Source organism: Gadus morhua, chromosome 16 (genome assembly GCF_902167405.1).
Source record: "Gadus morhua chromosome 16, gadMor3.0, whole genome shotgun sequence".
In the NCBI taxonomy this organism is placed as follows: Eukaryota; Metazoa; Chordata; class Actinopteri; order Gadiformes; family Gadidae; genus Gadus; species Gadus morhua.
In genome coordinates, this window is record NC_044063.1 from 17,025,922 (window position 1) to 17,043,682 (window position 17,761).

The window sequence follows — 17,761 nt, forward strand, 5'->3', positions numbered from 1 at the left end:
CGACTTGCTTGAGGAGCGATATTGATTTTGTCATTCCCCCTGTCAGCTCTTTGTGTTCTCAACTGTTCTTTGTCATACAAATGCAGCTGCGATACATATTTTTAGCTCAAGCCAAAAGATAGGAGTTATTGGTACAATCTGATTTTGTATAATCTGAATGCAGTCTTTCCATTTATTTTTCTTATTTATTTTTCTTTGGTACAGGACTAAGTACCGACAAAAAAAATCCTAATCCCTCTTTCCAATCGCTTGACTTCAGACAATGTGACATTCAACAAACAAAATCAGGCAGGTGAATTTAGATTAAACATGACAAAACCTTCCTTCCTTGCTAGTGGAACCTTTCTGGTATTGGATAAGGAAGGTGGATTGTGCAACAGCCAATGCAACGGGGACGTGAGAGTGAATGAGCTACAACCCAGCCTTGGAATCCTAAGGAATTCTGCCTGAGATTCGCAGGTCCCAAGCAATCCTGATGGTGCAGAGATGTTGTGTTTGAAAGGAAAAGCTTCACTGTGGACACTTTCTGTAGCCTTGAGTCCACTAACTGCCCTTTGAATACATCAAGGGTTTCAGACTTCACAAGCTTGACCAAGGGTTATCTTTGCTTCCATGGTCTTCACCCATCACAAAGCAAAATGTTAACAATATATCTGGATGTCATTGTTTGCAACATAATAAACGAAAGAAAAAAGACAGGTCTTGATCATTTTTGTTGTGTGCTTTTATTAGAGTACATCAAGTGTGTGAGTGGTTTTACATTTAAGCCCTGCAAAGGGTTCAGGCAGATTGGGTCTATTCCAAGTTTACTGGTTGGTTATGCTATGGTTACATCCATAGCAAAGTAATGAAAGGAATTCAATATGTTAAACAATTTAAAATGATAAAACCTTAGCATAAAGACATTGTTGGACTTAAATATTGAGCTAAATTATGAGATAATAATTACCGCATCGTTACGTTGGTCAACAAAGTTCGATAACAAGTTTAACACAATCCTCAAAGATCAATACGTGTACTCACACACCGGACTACAAAAATAGTCAGTCGCTTGATGTTGACGTCCTCGTTAGTGTCGGCGCAGAATCTTGACGTCACCGTAAACTCGGAAGAAGTGAAGCAGCAGAACGTTAGAGCAACGTGAGTTTTACAAAAACGTTGATTGAATATTTCAGGTGAAAACTGCTGGAGTGACAACAACCCTACAGAGGTATGCAAGTGGATGAGTTACAGTTCACATTATGTTGTCGAAAGGTGTCCAACAGGCTTTGTATTCCGCTCTTCTGATTTGTTGTTCATACTTTCAACAATTAAAACATCCATAGAGCCAACAGCTAGTTGATCCAGCATGTTTTAATTGTGCTACCTGTCCTAAACCCAGATTAATAATCGGAATATATATTAGTTTGTTTACAATCTGGTGAAATGTCGATGTGTTTGTATTGAATGTATTTCTTCTGTGTAGGAAGCATGTCTCTGAACAAGTCCATGCATCCACGCAACCGGTACAAAGACACGCCCCCAGATTTCGCCTATTTGGCCTCCAAGTACCCGGACTTCCAGCAGCATGTTCACACCAGTATGGCTGGGCGATCCATGTAAGTCAATTGTTTAGTCCAAGTCTATCTGATCGTTTGATTTCTCTGGGTTAACAGAAAGCCCATAATATATTGATAATATATCGGTATTCCGTGACGAGTTCTCTGTTTTACAGGAATCAATTAACAAATCAGTGCAGTCGAAATCGTGTCACTGTTGATACTTGCCGTTATGATATCCATACGAAGCATTCCCATGCATAGTGGAGATGATCAAAGCTTGTCAGGAATTTAAAATATAAACGTCCCAGTGAAACAAGGGTCTACATGGAAGTTGTATGAGTTGTTATATTGCAGTCCCAACACATAGAAACAAATTAATATATATATTATTCCTATTATTCCTTCCTATCTAACATAGCTACTTGACTCTATTTCTCTTCTTCAGCATTTGTCAACGCTGAGATGGGAAGGGCCTGCAAATATTGTTACTATGTGAACTGCAGACTAAACGGGTTTCCCTTTTGAATCCTTTTTTCAAGTATTAACAATGAATGTTTTCTGTGACGATTATGTGTTGTCAGCTGTTTATTAGTTTTGTTTATTTGTTTATTCATTGGCTTCCGCACATGCTTCAATCGTCAGCCAATCGTACATTAGAAATAGCTTTGGTTTGAGATTGCATGTGTCCTCACCAGGAGTGTACTGCTTAATAAGTGAGCCACAGGTTGCTGCAGGTGCACAAAGAAAAGAAGTGTCTACTGGGCAGGGTGAGGGTGGACGTCCACTGGTGCCTACTCACCACAACCTGCTGGGAGGAGTGGCACAACAAGGCCCGGGGGATTTGATTTGTGCGTGGGTGTTGGTCTTCGTGTTTGTACCTGCTGTCTTTCTCCCATTCATTTCATCTGAGTCCAACCACACTCCTTCCCAATTAGGCCCATCCTTCTTATGCACTGTTGGAAGTGATAGAAACGTCTGTTCTGTGACTGATAGAGCCCCGAGCTGGAGATTAGAGGGAGAAGCTTTCGGCCCAGTGGTTCGGACTGTAAATCCGTCGTATATTTGGAATTATGTCAATGCGTTTTTATTCTTAACAAAAGGGGTTTGGGTCTGGCTGGGAGAAATGTTTACATCAGTTTATTTAAGCAAAGTCTTCTTATCAGTTAAACCCAGTGGCATGGGCTCTATGTACACGGCTGTCCAGACAGAATTTTTAAGACTTGGAACATCTGTGCCCAATTGTAAACATATTGGCTGGTAGGCTGATTCTTTGACGATCTAGAAATGGTCATTCAGCTGTTCCGTGGAAAAGCAAGTCAAAATGTGTGCGCCAGCGACGTGAAGCCAAGACAGGTCTTGTTTGGTTATAACGCCTCATTATGCACACACTCCTTGAAATCTGCCATGGCAAGCTATCTGCCTCATCCCAAATGCGCATAAAATTAAGTGGATGATTTATATTTTTTTACGTGAAAAAGTGAACGTTTATCTCACCACTATAATCCAAAAAAATGCAATTGATATCCATAGGATAACAAACCATACATTACAAGAAGGCAATCTCCACTTTGGGTGCTGAGCCAGAGTTGTAACGCGTCGTCAAAGCGGACCTCCCCATTGTGCAGGAAGGGTGTGTTCCGGCCGCGCTGTTGGGAGCTTGAAGGTCACCACAAAAGGTGTGAGGTGGTGCGCGCCCCCACTGACTCCCCCCCCACTCCCCCTGTACGTGGTCATGCCCTGCTGCTTCTGGGTTCTGAAGTCATCCTCTGACTCTCTCCAGTAACCATCCCCGCGATGTGAATATTATGCACAAATAACGGATGTGTGTTGGTCAAGTTTAAAGAAGTGAGCCTATTTGATCAAGTACTGGTGAACCATTGTTGACCTTCATCACTGTTTTGAGGATGAGGGACAGCAGGCACCCCTTTGTCTCCATGTCTCCTCCCTCTCTTTTTGACTGCAGCAGCAGGGAACGTGTGTGTGTGTGTGTGTGTGTGTGTGCGCGCGCAGATACATTTATATATCTCTTTCTCTATGTATCTGTCTATCGTCCTCACGTGATCTGCTGCTCTCTGCCGTGGTGACGAGCCCCTCTGTGTTTCCTGCTCCCCTCCTGTAGCCATATGTTCCCACGTTGCGCGTTTTCCACACTTTTGTAGCCTTCTGCTTGCCATCGACCACGGCATGACGTGCTGGCTACCCTGCGTCAACGTTGGGAGCGCGCACGGTGCCGGGCCTCAGCCATTGCTCCAGCGTGGCCAGATCTGCGTGCTCTTCTCGTCTCTGCAGTCGGCGGGGTTGCCATGACGACCTGGCGCTGGCAGGGCTGCCGCGGCTCGGTTGTGCTGCTGCGCCGGCGACCAGCAACGATGCACTTAGCAGGCTCTAAAAATAGAGGTGGGAAATGCTCTCAACAGTTTTAAATCATTAGCATGGGAGGGAGAAGACAGACAGACAGAGAGAGGGAAGCAGGGAGAATAGACTCGATTTAAACAGCATCAAGACAATGGAGAGGGCCTCCTACTCCAAAGATCCATGGTTCCTACTGGTGTATCACTTCCTCATACTCATTACCTGAAGTTCAATTCTCCCTCCCCCCTTTAGAAAAGGAGCATGCGTAATGTTAAATGGCTTTACCTGCAGCATTGGCCTGAAACCCAGCCAGGTGTCGGCGTCCCTCCTGACACCAAAGGGGCCACGCTTGATAACCCTCCCCCTCTGCACTAATGCGGTCATTAGTTGCAGGAATCCCGGCTGTGATTGATGCCGGATCCCCACGACCATGAAGAGCCCCTCCCTATGCGTTTCTATGACGGACCCTCCTGTCCACACATCCTGCATGCTGCATACTATACAGCTAGCAGTCATAGTGATCGGAATGATAGTAGAATGAAGTTGAGGGAGGATTTGCGTCAGTGTCATCCCACTCTAAACAACACACCCCCTGGAGGTGTTTAACCGGTCTCCAGAACAGGGGGCAACCCCCTCCCATCTATTGGGCGGTGCTGCTGGGGGTTCCATTGATCGGAGATATGCTGCGGCAGTTAGTCAATGTATCTGTGGTGTACTTGCATATGGGCTGAGGGGGGGGTGCTTGGAGAAACAGGCTCACACCACAAATCCTGAGGTGCCAGACGGTCCAATCACCAGGAAGCGTTTAATTGCATCTGTCAAGGTGCGAAAGCGCCCAGAGACGCTTTAATTACACCTCGCTCGCCCGGTTGGTTTGTCACACACAAACACGCGCAAATGCACCCAGCACCCCCATCCATTGTTCCCAGTAGTCTTAATGGTTTCAGCCGGCTAGGGGGGGGGGGGGAAAGGTGTGTGTGTGTGTGTGTGTGTGTGTGTGTGTGTGTGTGTGTGTGTGTGTGTGTGTGTGTGTGTGTGTGTGTGTGTGTGTGTGTGTGTGTGTGTGTGTGTGTGTGTGTGTGTGTGTGTGTGTGTGTGTGTGTTGGGCGAAGTGATTAATGTAAAGTAAATGTGAGGGTCTGCTGATGTAGTAAATGTGAGTTTCAGTGTCATTAGCGGGAGGTGTTGTAAATTGATGTGCTGCTTATCCTTCCACAGCGATTCATCAGTGGTATGTGTCTGGGCAGGAGCGAGGGCCCCTAGTCACTGCAGGGGGTTAATAGAGTCCTGGCTTGGTGTCGGTGTAGTGAAATGCTGCTAATAATACTCTGGACCATCGCATTATGACAAAGAGCAGCACCAGGAATTGTCAATACTCCGGTTAATTTTTTCTGTGCTCGGTACATGTACAATTCTAATTACGTTTGATACTGCTCATGCAAAGAATCAGCCCCAAAAGTTTCAGTTGCTATGCTAACAGCATGAACAAGATTTATGTTATGGATTTAACAGTATTTCTTTAGTTCATTTTGTTAAATGAACTGAACACAAAACTCGTTCCTCCCCAGATCAAATTATACCCTTCTTCAGTTAAATGCTAATTAATTGTGGCTCTGCTCGGTGTCAGCCTAGCATTCAATCCTCCTGAGTCTTCATTTGACTCTCTGCCCTGGGCTTTGTTCTGTGTGCTCTCCCCTCTGCCAGGTTGAACTTCAAAGAGCCTGAGGCGGTGCGCGCGCTCACGTGCACGCTGCTGAAGGAGGACTTCGGCCTGACCATCGCCATCCCCCTGGAGCGCCTCATCCCCACGGTGCCGCTGCGCCTCAACTACATCCACTGGGTGGAGGACCTCACCGGGGGCCAGGGCCAGCCGCGCAAGGGCATCGACATCGGTGGGTCCTGCACTACACAGCCTTCTGCTGACTGTCCTCTGGGTTCACCAGTCGGCACCCCATCAGCATAGACATTAATGTCATAAAGTCAATGATTTCAAATGATCAGCCTGTAATGTATGGTCTGTCTGTCTGTCTGTCTGTCTGTCTGTCTGTCTGTCTGTCTGTCTGTTCAAAATGTCTTCCTTTTTTATTACCTTTTTTTTTTTTCTTCAAGGGGGTGTCAAAAATATGTGGCCCTTTGAGACTGTACATGTGATGTACAGTCTCAAAGGGCTATACAAATAACATTTAATTGAATTCGGCCTTCCTGTGTGTTTGTTTGTGTGTGTGTGTTCAAGTTCAAGGATTGCGGTGTTGTTTTAGTCCGCCCCCTGCTTGATGGCTTTAGTTGACAGTAAATATTCAGCATGTGTTCTGTTCAAACAACTTTGCTCCAAAGGTCGTTCTCTGACTTCATCTGTCTATGTGCTACAAGGTCATTCTATGGCCTGTCGGCCTGCAGGGTCGTACTGTGTCCTATCTATGTCCTGTAAGCTCTTTCTATGGCCTGTCTATGTGCTACAAGGTCATTCTACGGCTTGTCTATATGCTGTAGGGTCGTTCTGTGGCCTGTATGTTCTGTAGGGTCGTTCTATGGCCTGTCTATGTGCTGTAAGGTCTTGCTATGCCCTGTCTATGTGCTGTATGGTCGTTCTGTGGCCTGGATGTGCTGCAGGCTTGGGTATCTGCAAGGCCTGTGGATTTCATAAAGACTACCTCTACATTATGGTAGGCTACAGACTGCTCTATTTAACGGGGGCAGGCCTCATCTCCATAGGCCTCAAAGAGCTGCAGCCATACAGCATATCATCTTCACACTCTTGTTGTGCGTGTGTGTTCACAGGAACTGGGGCATCTTGCATCTATCCCCTGCTGGGAGCCACCATGAATGGCTGGTACTTCCTAGCCACCGAGGTCGATGACATCTGCTTCGACTACGCCACCAAGAATGTGGAGCAGAACAACCTCTCGGAGCTCATTAAAGGCAAGCCGAGTCCTCTCTCTCCACTGCATTAGCCAGGTGTAATGCTTCAAACTGAACACGGCACTACACGTTTTTGTTGTGTCCATCGGTGGTGTAGTTTCTTTTTCATGTGCCTTGTGTATATATGTGACTTCTCGCCGGTCACATTCGTACTGCAGTGTAGGCATGTGTAAAGTGTTTGGCGGCCAACCTGCCCAGTATCAAAGCACTAACGGTTTTATTTGATTTGACATGGAGGCATAAAAAGCGGTCCACTCTCACCTTCGCTTTCAATACCGTGGCACGGTAGGGCTTTATGACGGTGAGTCATGGTTAATGCCAACTGTAGGACGGTGACTCATAGTGCATCACAGTCCACCCTGCTAATGTTTGACAGACTGTTGACATCACGATCACGTAACCTCAGATTTCGTCTGGTAAAACACTCACCCGCCTTAATCTTGATTATCCCTCCATATATCTGTTATCTATTTGCATTAGGGCTGCTCGATTATTGGAAAAATCATAATCACGATTATTTTGGTCAATATTGAAATCACGATTATTCAAACGATTATTTTTGAGTTTGAGAACACGTATTTATTCAGCATGTCTCTCCCAAAAATAACATTGTAACTGAGAACTTTGAAATTTCGCCTTAAAAACATACACAAAATGGTCAAAAAGAAAATGTTCCAATCTAAAATAATATCCAGAAATGTATACAGCTGTTCTGCCCTTTCTATAAAACATAAAATTCAAAAAATCGAATAAACTGTTAATTTTGCGATCGTTTGACGCTATAATCGAAATCGCGATCAAAATTAGATTAATCGCCCAGCCCTAATTGACATGATGTGAAATCTTCTTTTTTGCGATGTGAAACCCAAACCCTGAGCCGTATGATGTGTACTTCAGTGGTTAAGGTCCCCCATAAAACCCTGCTGATGGACGCTCTGAAGGAGGAGACCACGATAGTGTACGACTTCTGCATGTGTAATCCTCCCTTCTTCGCCAACCAGCTGGAAGCTAAGGTAGGTAGCGTGTGTGTGTGTGTGTGTGTGTGTGTGTGTGTGTGTGTGTGTGTGTGTGTGTGTGTGTGTGTGTGTGTGTGTGTGTGTGTGTGTGTGTGTGTGTGTGTGTGTGTGTGTGTGTGTGTGTGTGTGTGTGTGTGTGTGTGTGTGTGTGTGTGCGCGCGCGTGCGTGCGTGCGTGCGTGCGTGCGTGCGTGCGTGCGTGCGTGCGTGCGTGTTGGTTGGGTCATCTTCTCCATCCCTAGTACGGAGCCCCCAGTTTGATTGTAAAACACCAAAGAGTGCTTTGCAGACTTGCGCTTCAGACTCCTGGTTGCGGGATCCGTACAATGATTTTGCTCCCAAGCGATGGCTTTCTGCCAGAACTAGGCGCGATCGTTTGAATTGTTGACAAAGTGGGAGCAAGAAGCTGTCATGGGGCTTGATGAGAATCTGGCGCTCCGGTCTCTCCTGGCTCTCTCAGGGGGAGAACTCGAGGAACTCTCGACGGCCGCCACCCAGCTCCGTCAACACGGGCGGCGTGACGGAGATCATGGCCGAGGGCGGGGAGCTGGAGTTCGTCAAGAGGATCATCCACGACAGCCTGCAGCTCAAGACGCGTCTGAGGTAAGACCGGACAGGATCTTCAGTGTTCAGGTTTTTAAGTGTTGTTCTGGACCACTTCTCCTTTGACATCTGATACGAACGAAGGGCGTGGGAGGTTCTCTGTGGCTCTATTGGTCGGCGGCCTTGGTTAAGTCTCTCGGCACTCCACCTCACCAAACTTTCGTGAGGACTCTCGTGGTACACGTTCTAGTCGACGTCACACGGGTCAGTACGGACCCGCGCAGGTCCCGAAGATCTACGTCAGATCCTTGCCTCTACAGCCATGCACGCCATCATCCACGTTGGCCGCGCAACTACACAATTAATCGGTACTCTAGACGTCCTGATTGCTTCGGGGACGGGGGGTCTTGACGGGACATGAAAACGGCAATTACGGCAAGACGCTCCCAGGAGAGAGCAGGCGGACAGATGGGGACCCAGCGCGGCGATGGGGAGCTATCACCCAGAGTTGGTTTAACCATTTGGCACGCACTGGTCCTACGCAGTGCGGGTTACCGAAGGGAGCAGCTGTGTTTAGGTCTTGGGGGGGGCAGACGACCAGCCAGCCGTGTGAGGCTGCGTCGGAGCCCACTAGAAGAAGAGGTGGGATTGAAGGATGATGAGACGTGCTGCACCTGGGCTCGGTGGGGGGGGGGGGGGGGGGGGGGGGTGTGGCGCACGTGTTTAAACATCAAGGCTGTGTTCGCTGGAGGTTGCCTGAGACGGCGTGCGTCGTCGGCGCGGGGGCCTGAAACGGTGTCACGGCGTGGCGGGGCGTTAAGGGGGGCTCCACAGGGGGGCCCCGCCGGTGTCGCCGTGTGTACCGCCGTGTGTGACACCGTCGGGAGGTGAGGGGCGACCGCTTTGGCAAGGCGTGAATCCCCAGTCTACCCCTCTTCCGCTCCCCCCCCCCCCCCCCCCCACACACACACACACGCTGTCGGGTTTGGGGTTCCAGCCAAACCAGCCGCAGCCGGCTGTCACACCCGAATGTCACATCCCCCCATGCTGGGATACCAGAGCCACCAGGTGTCCATGGCAACCACGACATCTATTCTGATTGGACCGTCGAGACCCCTTCCCCCCCCACCCCCCTGCCCCGCCCCCCCCCCCCATGTAACTGCAACTCGTTTTTAGCCATGCTAAACTATAATTACTTGCCGATGGGGGGGGCAACTCCACCTTGGTTACAAGGCGCCATGCGACTCAGACACCGTCGCCCCCTCGGTTGCCAGGCACAGGCGACACACACCAATGCCACGGTTACGGCAGGGGGATGCTTCCTTTTATTCGTCTCTCTGGGATGAAGTGGTTGCTGCCATTGATATGATAATTACAGTCACTGGCGGCGGGATTGTAATCATAAGACCGTGCTTCAGAAGATCTCGTGTGAAAGGACAAAATTGAATATGGCAAAGTGCTCTCTCCAGCTGGACCCCTTTGGGCGTTTGAAAAAGGTCCTTGTCGTGAGGGGGGGGGAGCCTGAGGGCTGTTTGGGTCTTAACCCCTCCCAACCCAGCCACTCAGTAAAAGGGGGGATATTAGCTCTGTTGAATACTTAATGGTGTCACTTGATGCAGACATTCTGTAGCATGCCACTGCCCTTGTATTCCTCTGGACATTCATCCAAAGGGACATGGTTACCTCTCCCTGCTAATCTACTTGTCTTTCTAGTGCCCTTAATTGCATTCTCATTCAGTAGGAATGTCAATGCATGAATGATTACTCCTGTTTACTTTGTTCTTGGTACTTATGAGTCCTTTATTTGCTAGAAAGTATTGGCGGGCAGGAGGATAGTTGCTTGTGGTTCTGCTTGGATCTCAAAAGAAAAGCACAGAGCAACGCTGACCTACTCCTTCCATTCCCGTTTATTATTGAACACATTGTTTGGCCGGATATGCTGTCTTAAAGCAAGTTGTTTGTTTGGTTTTTCCAAGCAGTTGCCGTAACATTATAGACATTGATTACAAATCGATAATTTTGAATAATGTTTGAAAATGTCGCGCTTTTCTTGACTGACCGTAGAATTTGTTAAATTCTGCGTTGCTTTCTTAAAGCATTGCTATGGATTTAAGGATATACTGTAAATCGCACGGCAGATAGATCGTTGGACTCCCCATCAGGGGACAACATCACAGGCTCCATCGCTCTGCCCTGGGCCATACCACCTCCGCTGTCTTCTGCAGCCACCTTCAATTGGCTTTAAAGCAGAAGGGTTAAAAACGCCTTGTTCTGACCCATACGAAACAGGGCACAGAGAGGGGTCGGCAGAGGCGCGCTAACTCGCACTGTGTTTGTGTTGCCTGTAAGGCCATTGTTGGATCTGTCTTGGTTGACCCGTCCACCATCACGCTGTGCCTTAATGCTGGACTCCATCTGCAGGTGGTACAGCTGCATGTTGGGGAAGAAGTGCACCCTGGCCCCTCTGAAGGAGGAGCTGAGGAAACAAGGGGTGAGTAGAGCCGGGTGGACTGGAACACACGCACCTGAACACGCGCAAACACACACGCCTCATTGTCAACATACCCCTCCCGCTATCTTTAATCGAAGATGGAAGCTATCTCGCTCTGTTGGAAGCCTCTCTTCGCGTCAGTAGCTTCACGCAGTGTCCCAGTGAAGCTTAAACATCCAGCAAACCAAAAAGAAAAACATATTACAATAGGTTATCATAGCAATGTCACGGGCCAGCGATGAATGCGCTAATTTCTATTAGCATTGCGTGACTGATTTGCGTGGCAGTGTGTAGTTAACATTCATTAGGGGTCTATCTAATAGCCTAGCCCCCTTCACTGCTAACTGCGCGTTTGTGTCCCTAGGGCACGAAGCCAGTCACTTGGCCCCCACCCGTATTAATATGATACGGTTGGCATGATTTGGCATGATGTGGAACAGACGGACATCACACACCCACACACACACCCCGCGTCAGGCATCAGTTAAGCTGACAGGGGTCCCCCTGCCACTGGTCGTGGGAACTCTCCGAGGAGGGCTTGAAGAACCAGGGACGGCAAAGAAGGGACCGTGAGGGTTCTGTCGCCGCTCATCAGCGTGAGTGGCGGCCTGGCTGTCACCCAGGGCAGAGGATAGCCTGCCTCGCCGCAGGTTGAGGTGTAAAGGGAGACCGCAGCTGATTGCTATGCAGATGTGGAGTCACCGCTGATCTCTCCGCCGTCTCGGGTGTCTTGTTTTAATCTTCTAAATGTTTCTGAGTGCGTAGGGCGGGTTCCTCTAAACCAACCCCCCATCCACTCCATTTTGGTCTAGTGCTTTTGACCTTTGACCTGTTATTAGACTGACATGCATCCCCCTACCATTTATTATGTTCATCCGGTTATTGTTCTGTTGGCCCTTCAATATAAACTTAACTTTGACAGACTCTGTGCTATTGTTAAGACATTGAATTTTCCAACTTCAATACCTTGAAATATATTGATATTCTATAACATTTTCAATTCCACGGGGAAAAATAAACACAAAATCCATGCATACATTTTAAGAATTTTCATTAATAGTTAAATATAACAAATAAATGCGGGAGACCGCAATGCAACCGAGTGAGGGGAGGCAGGGCTATGTAGGCACTGTAGCGTTGTGTGTGTGTCAGTCATCTTGCTGTTTGAGATAAGAGAGAGTGAGAGACACAGCTGCCACTGGTGTAGCGATACTGTTTTATCGAGTATCTCCACAGCATGAGTATTGACAAGGTTTGAAATGTTCCATATCAATGTTTATCGAAAACTCCATATCTTTGACAGCGCTACTCAGGGCCAAACTCTATAGACTGTGAACCAGAGCTTTTCACAGGCGACACATTTACACTACATGTGTTAATGGCCATCTGTCGGTCAAACGTAAATCAATGCCGTTTTGATTCTCACTTCTCTGAGCTCGAGATGCTGTAGGCGTATTGGCATCTAAATAGACTCGTGTCCGCTGTGGTTGATGGCTGCGCTTGATGCCCTTTTTATGACACCGTCTCCCTTTTTCGGCCCATGGTCCTATAGGTACCTCGGGTGACCCACACAGAGTTCTGCCAGGGCCGCACCATGCGCTGGGCTTTGGCCTGGAGCTTCTACGATGACGTGATCGTTCCGGTAAGTTGGCCAGAGGTCGGGGAGCTTGTCATTCCGAGCAGCTCCCAGCGAAGGTCGGCCCAACTGTTACTAGTCCAGGTCTTCCGGGGACAAGGGGGCCGCTCCCAAACCGCCGTGCACGTTAACTGAACTGTCGGTGCTGTGGTATCAATAATGCACTCAGTCTGGGTCCCTCTCCAGCTCCCCCCCCCCACTACTCTATGGCCGATTTCCATTAGATGCACTTATTCAGCCCTCCGGGGAGGTGTTTACCTCTCTGTAACGTGCCGTATCCAGGCAACAGTTGCCACGGCAGACATGCATGCTATGCCTGCCATGGCCCGCGCTCCAAAGGCAGGGGGTTGGGGGGGGGGGGCAGGAGGAAGAGGGGAACGAAACAAGGCAAGTGAAAGCTACTTTAATGGCAGGAAAGTATTGCGGGGAGAACAAGGTGAATAAGTGAAGAGTTGTAAATCCATGGGAGAGAGGGAAATGGGACATGAGGCTGAAGGAGTTGGAGGGTTTCGGTGGCGGTGGGGGGGCTAGACGGTTTCCCATTTGAAGAGCCGTTAGGTGTAATGAAGCCTTTATTCCGTCTGCTCTTTGCAGCATTCTGCCAGACTACTCTGTTTCCTTTAAACATAAAATCAGTTGAGCAGAGAAATTGGCCTACATTTCCCCCAAACACACAGACACAGACAGACAATCTTCCCCACTCCCTCCATCCTTTTCCAAGTTTCTTCAGACTAGAGTTGCTCATAATAATTTCAAGGCATTCACATTTGTATTCTTGAGTGAGTGTGTGGGTGGGTGGGGCATTTGTTTACATGTGTGTATGCCCAGGCACGCGCGGTGCTGCTGATGCAGAGTTTTTCGATGCATGCAGTTACATGCATGGCTGGGCAGCTAATCCGCCATGCATATGCCATCAAAAGGATCTGTAGGTTATGTATGGATGGACATCGGGGGGGGGGGGGTGCTAAATGTTACACGTATGGCCTAAAGTCACATGTCACACGCCCCCATGACCTACTTCACTGAAGGTCTTCCCCTGCTCAAAGCCTTTAAATACCACGTCTCTCCCTCCCTCTCCCCCCTATGCCCCGGCAACCCATCTTATCCAAAATCATCATGCTGATTTACAGTTTGCTCTGCTATATATATGATATACTGAACGGCGATGAGAGGACTATGAACAGCCATATGGTGAAGTGATGAGAAGCTAGCGGAGACTCTTAATATGCAGGCGTGACCGACAAGGTGGACTACTGGATGAAGGGCTTTCATACAGCCTATAGGCTACACAGCTGATGATTTCTTTCGCTGCTGCTCCCGCATCATGTGACTGGGGCTGGACCCTAGGGAAAGAGAGGGTTAAAAAAGGTTCAGGTTGCAGAAAGACCCCCAAGACACAGAGTCCCTCTGGAGATTTTCATTGTTGAGTGTTGGAAAAGGGAGTGCATGTGCAGTCAGCATGTCTTCTGCAGTCTGGTGCATAACCTTTCACACACAAACACGCATCCACGCACACGCTGTGTACATGTAAACAAAGCTGAAGGATGGATAATTTAAAATGAGGTTTCTAATAGAGGAAAATATCTCTTTGTATTACCCTAGCTTTTACCATTACTGGCTTTCATTATTAGGCCACTCTTACGTGTGTGTGTGTGTGTGTGTGTGTGTGTGTGTGTGTGTGTGTGTGTGTGTGTGTGTGTGTGTGTGTGTGTGTGTGTGTGTGTGTGTGTGTGTGTGTGTGTGTGTGTGTGTGTGTGTGTGTGAAAACGGGCATGTTTGAAGAGAGAGGACAGGTTGGATGAATAATAGAATGACAGCAGAGCTAGAGCGGACGTGATTCACCAGAGATGAGTAGACGTGTGTGTGCGCACATGTGGATTTGTGATACGGGAGAGCCTATATAGATTTAATCAATTTTCCTCTTGATCTCTCACACAACGGGTGAATTTGTTGTGAGGGGTAGTATGCAACAATCGAATGTAATGGAGCAGTTGCTACCAGACAATATATAATGAGCAGCTAAACGTGATAATCATTTATTTACAGTTCCACACATGGATGTTGACAGTTAACCAATAAATGTCACACAATAACTTGTTTGTTTTTTGTCCATTAAAGTGGTTCAAAAGGACGGCTACCGAGGGATAAAATGGCAACCAAAACAGTGCTAGAGCGTGATGTGTTCCCTGCCACTCCCCTGTCGTTTGTAGGTCAGTCGGCCATGCTGTCTCGCTGTGTCTGCTCTTCCCACATGCACACGCTCAGCCATGCCTACGTCTGCCCCTCTGAAGAGCGCTGCAGTCGATATTGTTCACCGAGACCCATGTTTTATTTACTCATAGTATTGCCATTGACACTGCTTAATATTATAGTTACTGAGTGGGGAGAGGTCGAAGTCGTCCTCAATGTCATTCATGTCCCAGAATGTTTGCCATGGATGGGGCTCCCTCTAGTGGTGGATACGTTCTACTCTTGCGTGTATTGCCACAGTACAGAACCCCTGGGCGCGTACACCATTGCATGCATGTATGGTTCTGCATCTGTCTTTTTGGGCGGAGGCTGAACAAGGTTAGTGTTAAGCACGTGGACAATCGAAAATGGTTCGCTCAATGTTGGATTTTTATGTCTTCATATTAAAAGTGGAGAACGGGATTGTTAGCTGATTTACAGCCACTCCCTGTTTAGGATGGATTCTCATTCTCATCAACCATTTGCCTGTTGAAGGTCCGTTGAAGGTCCGTTTAAGGCACCGAAATGTTGGGTATGAATATATTGCAACTTAGACAGTGTGCAATCTTTCATCTTCTCACCCCTCTCCTCAAGCACCTGTCCCATGAAATAGGACGGTCAAGTGTTACTTAGACAGTGTGCAATCTTTCATCTTCTCACCCCTCTCCTCAAGCACCTGTCCTATGAAATAGGCGTGTCCAGTGTTCTTTTCATTCTGAGCGCTCTCCTAGTATGCAAACGGCACAGGAGGTCATCGCACAGGTGCAATCGAAATCAGTGATGGCTACATGGTCATTTCAGTTCTCTCCATGTTGGATTTTGATGTCTTCAAATGAAAAGCAGCGAAGAGGATTGTTAGCCGATTTACAGCCACTCCCTGTTTTAGCTTCTCATTGTCATCAACCATTTGCCTGTTGAAGGTCAGTTTAAGGCACTGAAACGTTGGGTATGAATATATTGCCACTTGGTCGGTTTGAGGGAGTTTGTTTGCAACCTCTTGATCTTCTCGTTCCTCTCCTACGCACCTGTCCCATGAAATAGGAAGGTCAAGTGTTATTTTTGTTTCTGAGCGCTCTTAGTAAAATAACGTGTCCAACATCCTCCTTCCTCTCCACGATTAATCTTAATGTCCATGACTCTCTGCAGTCCCCACCGAACAAGAAGCGCAAGCTGGAGAAGAGCAGGAAGCCCCTGTCCTTCACTCTTCAAGAGGCTGGCCTTAAGGAGCTCCGGGCCAAGGCCTCCGCCAAGGGCTGCAGGTCCCCCTCTGGCCTGGACAGCATCACAGCCCTGCTGGAGAAGACGCTCACCAACCTGCGGGTACGTGCACCACTCCACGAGGACGCACCTCAACACGACCGCATTTAAATTCCCATTTACCAAGCTCCATTACACAGTCGCATGCAGCAGGTTACTTTGGAGGGATGGTACTTTCAGGGGTATTTGAAGGTTAAAAGGTTTTATATCTTTTGTAATGAAAGGGAGCTCGGCATTGCCAAGCCCCCTCGTCTTCATTCTCCATTTGGTTCCCACAGTACTTGAACTAAGACATTGCTTAAATGTCAGCCTGTGGCCACAGAACTCTGGTTTTGGGATTTTTCTAGAAATACAAAGGGCATACGCTGCTGTATGCCAGGTGGTTAGGAAACCAGACACGGCTGTGTGATGGACCAAACTTTGCCATCACTGGTTAGATTGATAGATGTTTTTTTATATAGAGCAGCTTTAGGTGGGACGTCGACGATGAACAGGTGTGCTCCTCTCTCTTTTGTTCCGCGGTCCGCTCCTGCAGGTGCTGCACAAGCGCGTCCCCAGCAGTGTGCAACAGACAAGCCTGCTGCTGACCGCCGTGGAGAACACCTGGATCCACGGGCGACAGAAGCGGCGCGAGCAGAAGCGTCACCTGCGCGAACTACCTAGAGCGCCCCCCGCAGCCTTGGCCGGCTCCCAGAGCACCATGACCTCGACGGGCTCAGCCAGCGCCGCTAGGTCCTCCCAGACCAAGCCCTGTCCCGAACGGAGCCCGGCAGTCCCTGAAACCCCTTCTGCCACTGCAGAACTAGCGTGCGCACAACCGCTAGCGGCTCCAGAACCGCTAGCTAGCCCACCACAGCCAGCCAAGCAAACGCTCCATGACTCTTCCCTTAGTGTGGCCGTCCAAAGGGACCCAGCCGCTGAACCATCAGAAGTGTTGGGGGGCGACGCAGGCAAGGATGTTGACCTGATGGAAATCCAGACCTCTGTGGCAGAGGAAGGAGCCGCAACGAATGAAACGGTGCCGGGGAAGCGGCCCCCGACCCCCAGCTCTGTGCAGGAGTTTCTGTTTAAGTGTCTGCTGGAGGTGTTGATGGAGGAGGTTAGTGGTGGTGTAGTGGTGGAGATGCATTGGTTGGAAGGCCAGAGTAAAGACCTGATGAACCAGCTGTTTACATACCTCAAGAACTCAATCCTCAAGATGGTGGCCAGTCCCTAATATCAGAACGGACTGTAGGCGGGAAGGGGTGGTTTGTTGAATTTTTTTTTCAAGATGTGATCTGTATTTGTTAATACAGTATCTATAATAAAGTTTACTTCTTTTTTTTAACATTGTGTAACTTCTTGATCTACTTTGACTAACTGTTCGTCTAGCATGGCATGTTGTGTCTTCATTTGGCCACGGGGGGACAGTAGATGTCTGTTGCTATTTTACTTCGACTTGAGATTAAACTGCCGCATGCGATGCAAATATGTCGCAGAATGCCCCCAGACGGAGTTTTTATTATAGCTCACAATTGTATTGTCCTTAGCACATCTGTTGGACGACGATTTTATAAAGCATACGGAGAAGCCAACGCTGCAGCGAGAAGGCGAAGAGAGCAGAAGGAACAGGCGCCCGTCCTACGCGGTCGTTGAATACGCAGCGTCCGACGATCAGGATTGGAAACTTGGATCAGCATTATTGTTTGCCCCATCTAGTCGATGGTTAGATTGGGTTATCATTGGCTATTACTCACTCTACTAAGCAACTGACAGTTGATTTCTGGGAGCCGGGGAGA

At 48.3% G+C, this 17,761-nt stretch overlaps 1 protein-coding gene across 2 annotated transcripts; it reads left to right on the top strand.

Annotated features, from left to right (window-relative positions):
- The first annotated feature begins 719 nt into the window (after nucleotides 1–719).
- On the top strand, nucleotides 720–17,310 carry mettl16 (methyltransferase 16, N6-methyladenosine). Of its 2 annotated transcripts, none has more exons than XM_030381226.1 (10): nucleotides 720–1,140; nucleotides 1,466–1,598; nucleotides 5,598–5,785; nucleotides 6,672–6,812; nucleotides 7,710–7,825; nucleotides 8,288–8,430; nucleotides 10,792–10,861; nucleotides 12,414–12,503; nucleotides 15,873–16,046; nucleotides 16,519–17,310. In XM_030381226.1, the coding sequence occupies exons 2-10, from the start codon at nucleotides 1,471–1,473 to the stop codon at nucleotides 17,197–17,199; spliced, it is 1,731 nt and encodes a 576-aa protein (XP_030237086.1). In that variant the 5' UTR covers nucleotides 720–1,140; nucleotides 1,466–1,470; the 3' UTR covers nucleotides 17,200–17,310. The 2 variants fall into 2 exon arrangements, with proteins under 2 accessions (XP_030237086.1, XP_030237085.1); XM_030381225.1 differs by having other exon boundaries at nucleotides 1,072–1,210.
- The last annotated feature ends 451 nt before the right edge of the window (nucleotides 17,311–17,761 follow it).

Excerpts from the sequence above, each read along its gene's own strand:
- mettl16 (XM_030381226.1), top strand. The coding sequence starts at position 1,471 with ATGTCTCTGAACAAGTCCATGCATCCACGCAACCGGTACAAAGACACG. Across the intron at positions 6,813-7,709 it reads CCTCTCGGAGCTCATTAAAG|TGGTTAAGGTCCCCCATAAA; the intron begins GCAAGCCGAGTC and ends TGTGTACTTCAG. Across the intron at positions 12,504-15,872 it reads ACGATGACGTGATCGTTCCG|TCCCCACCGAACAAGAAGCG; the intron begins GTAAGTTGGCCA and ends GACTCTCTGCAG.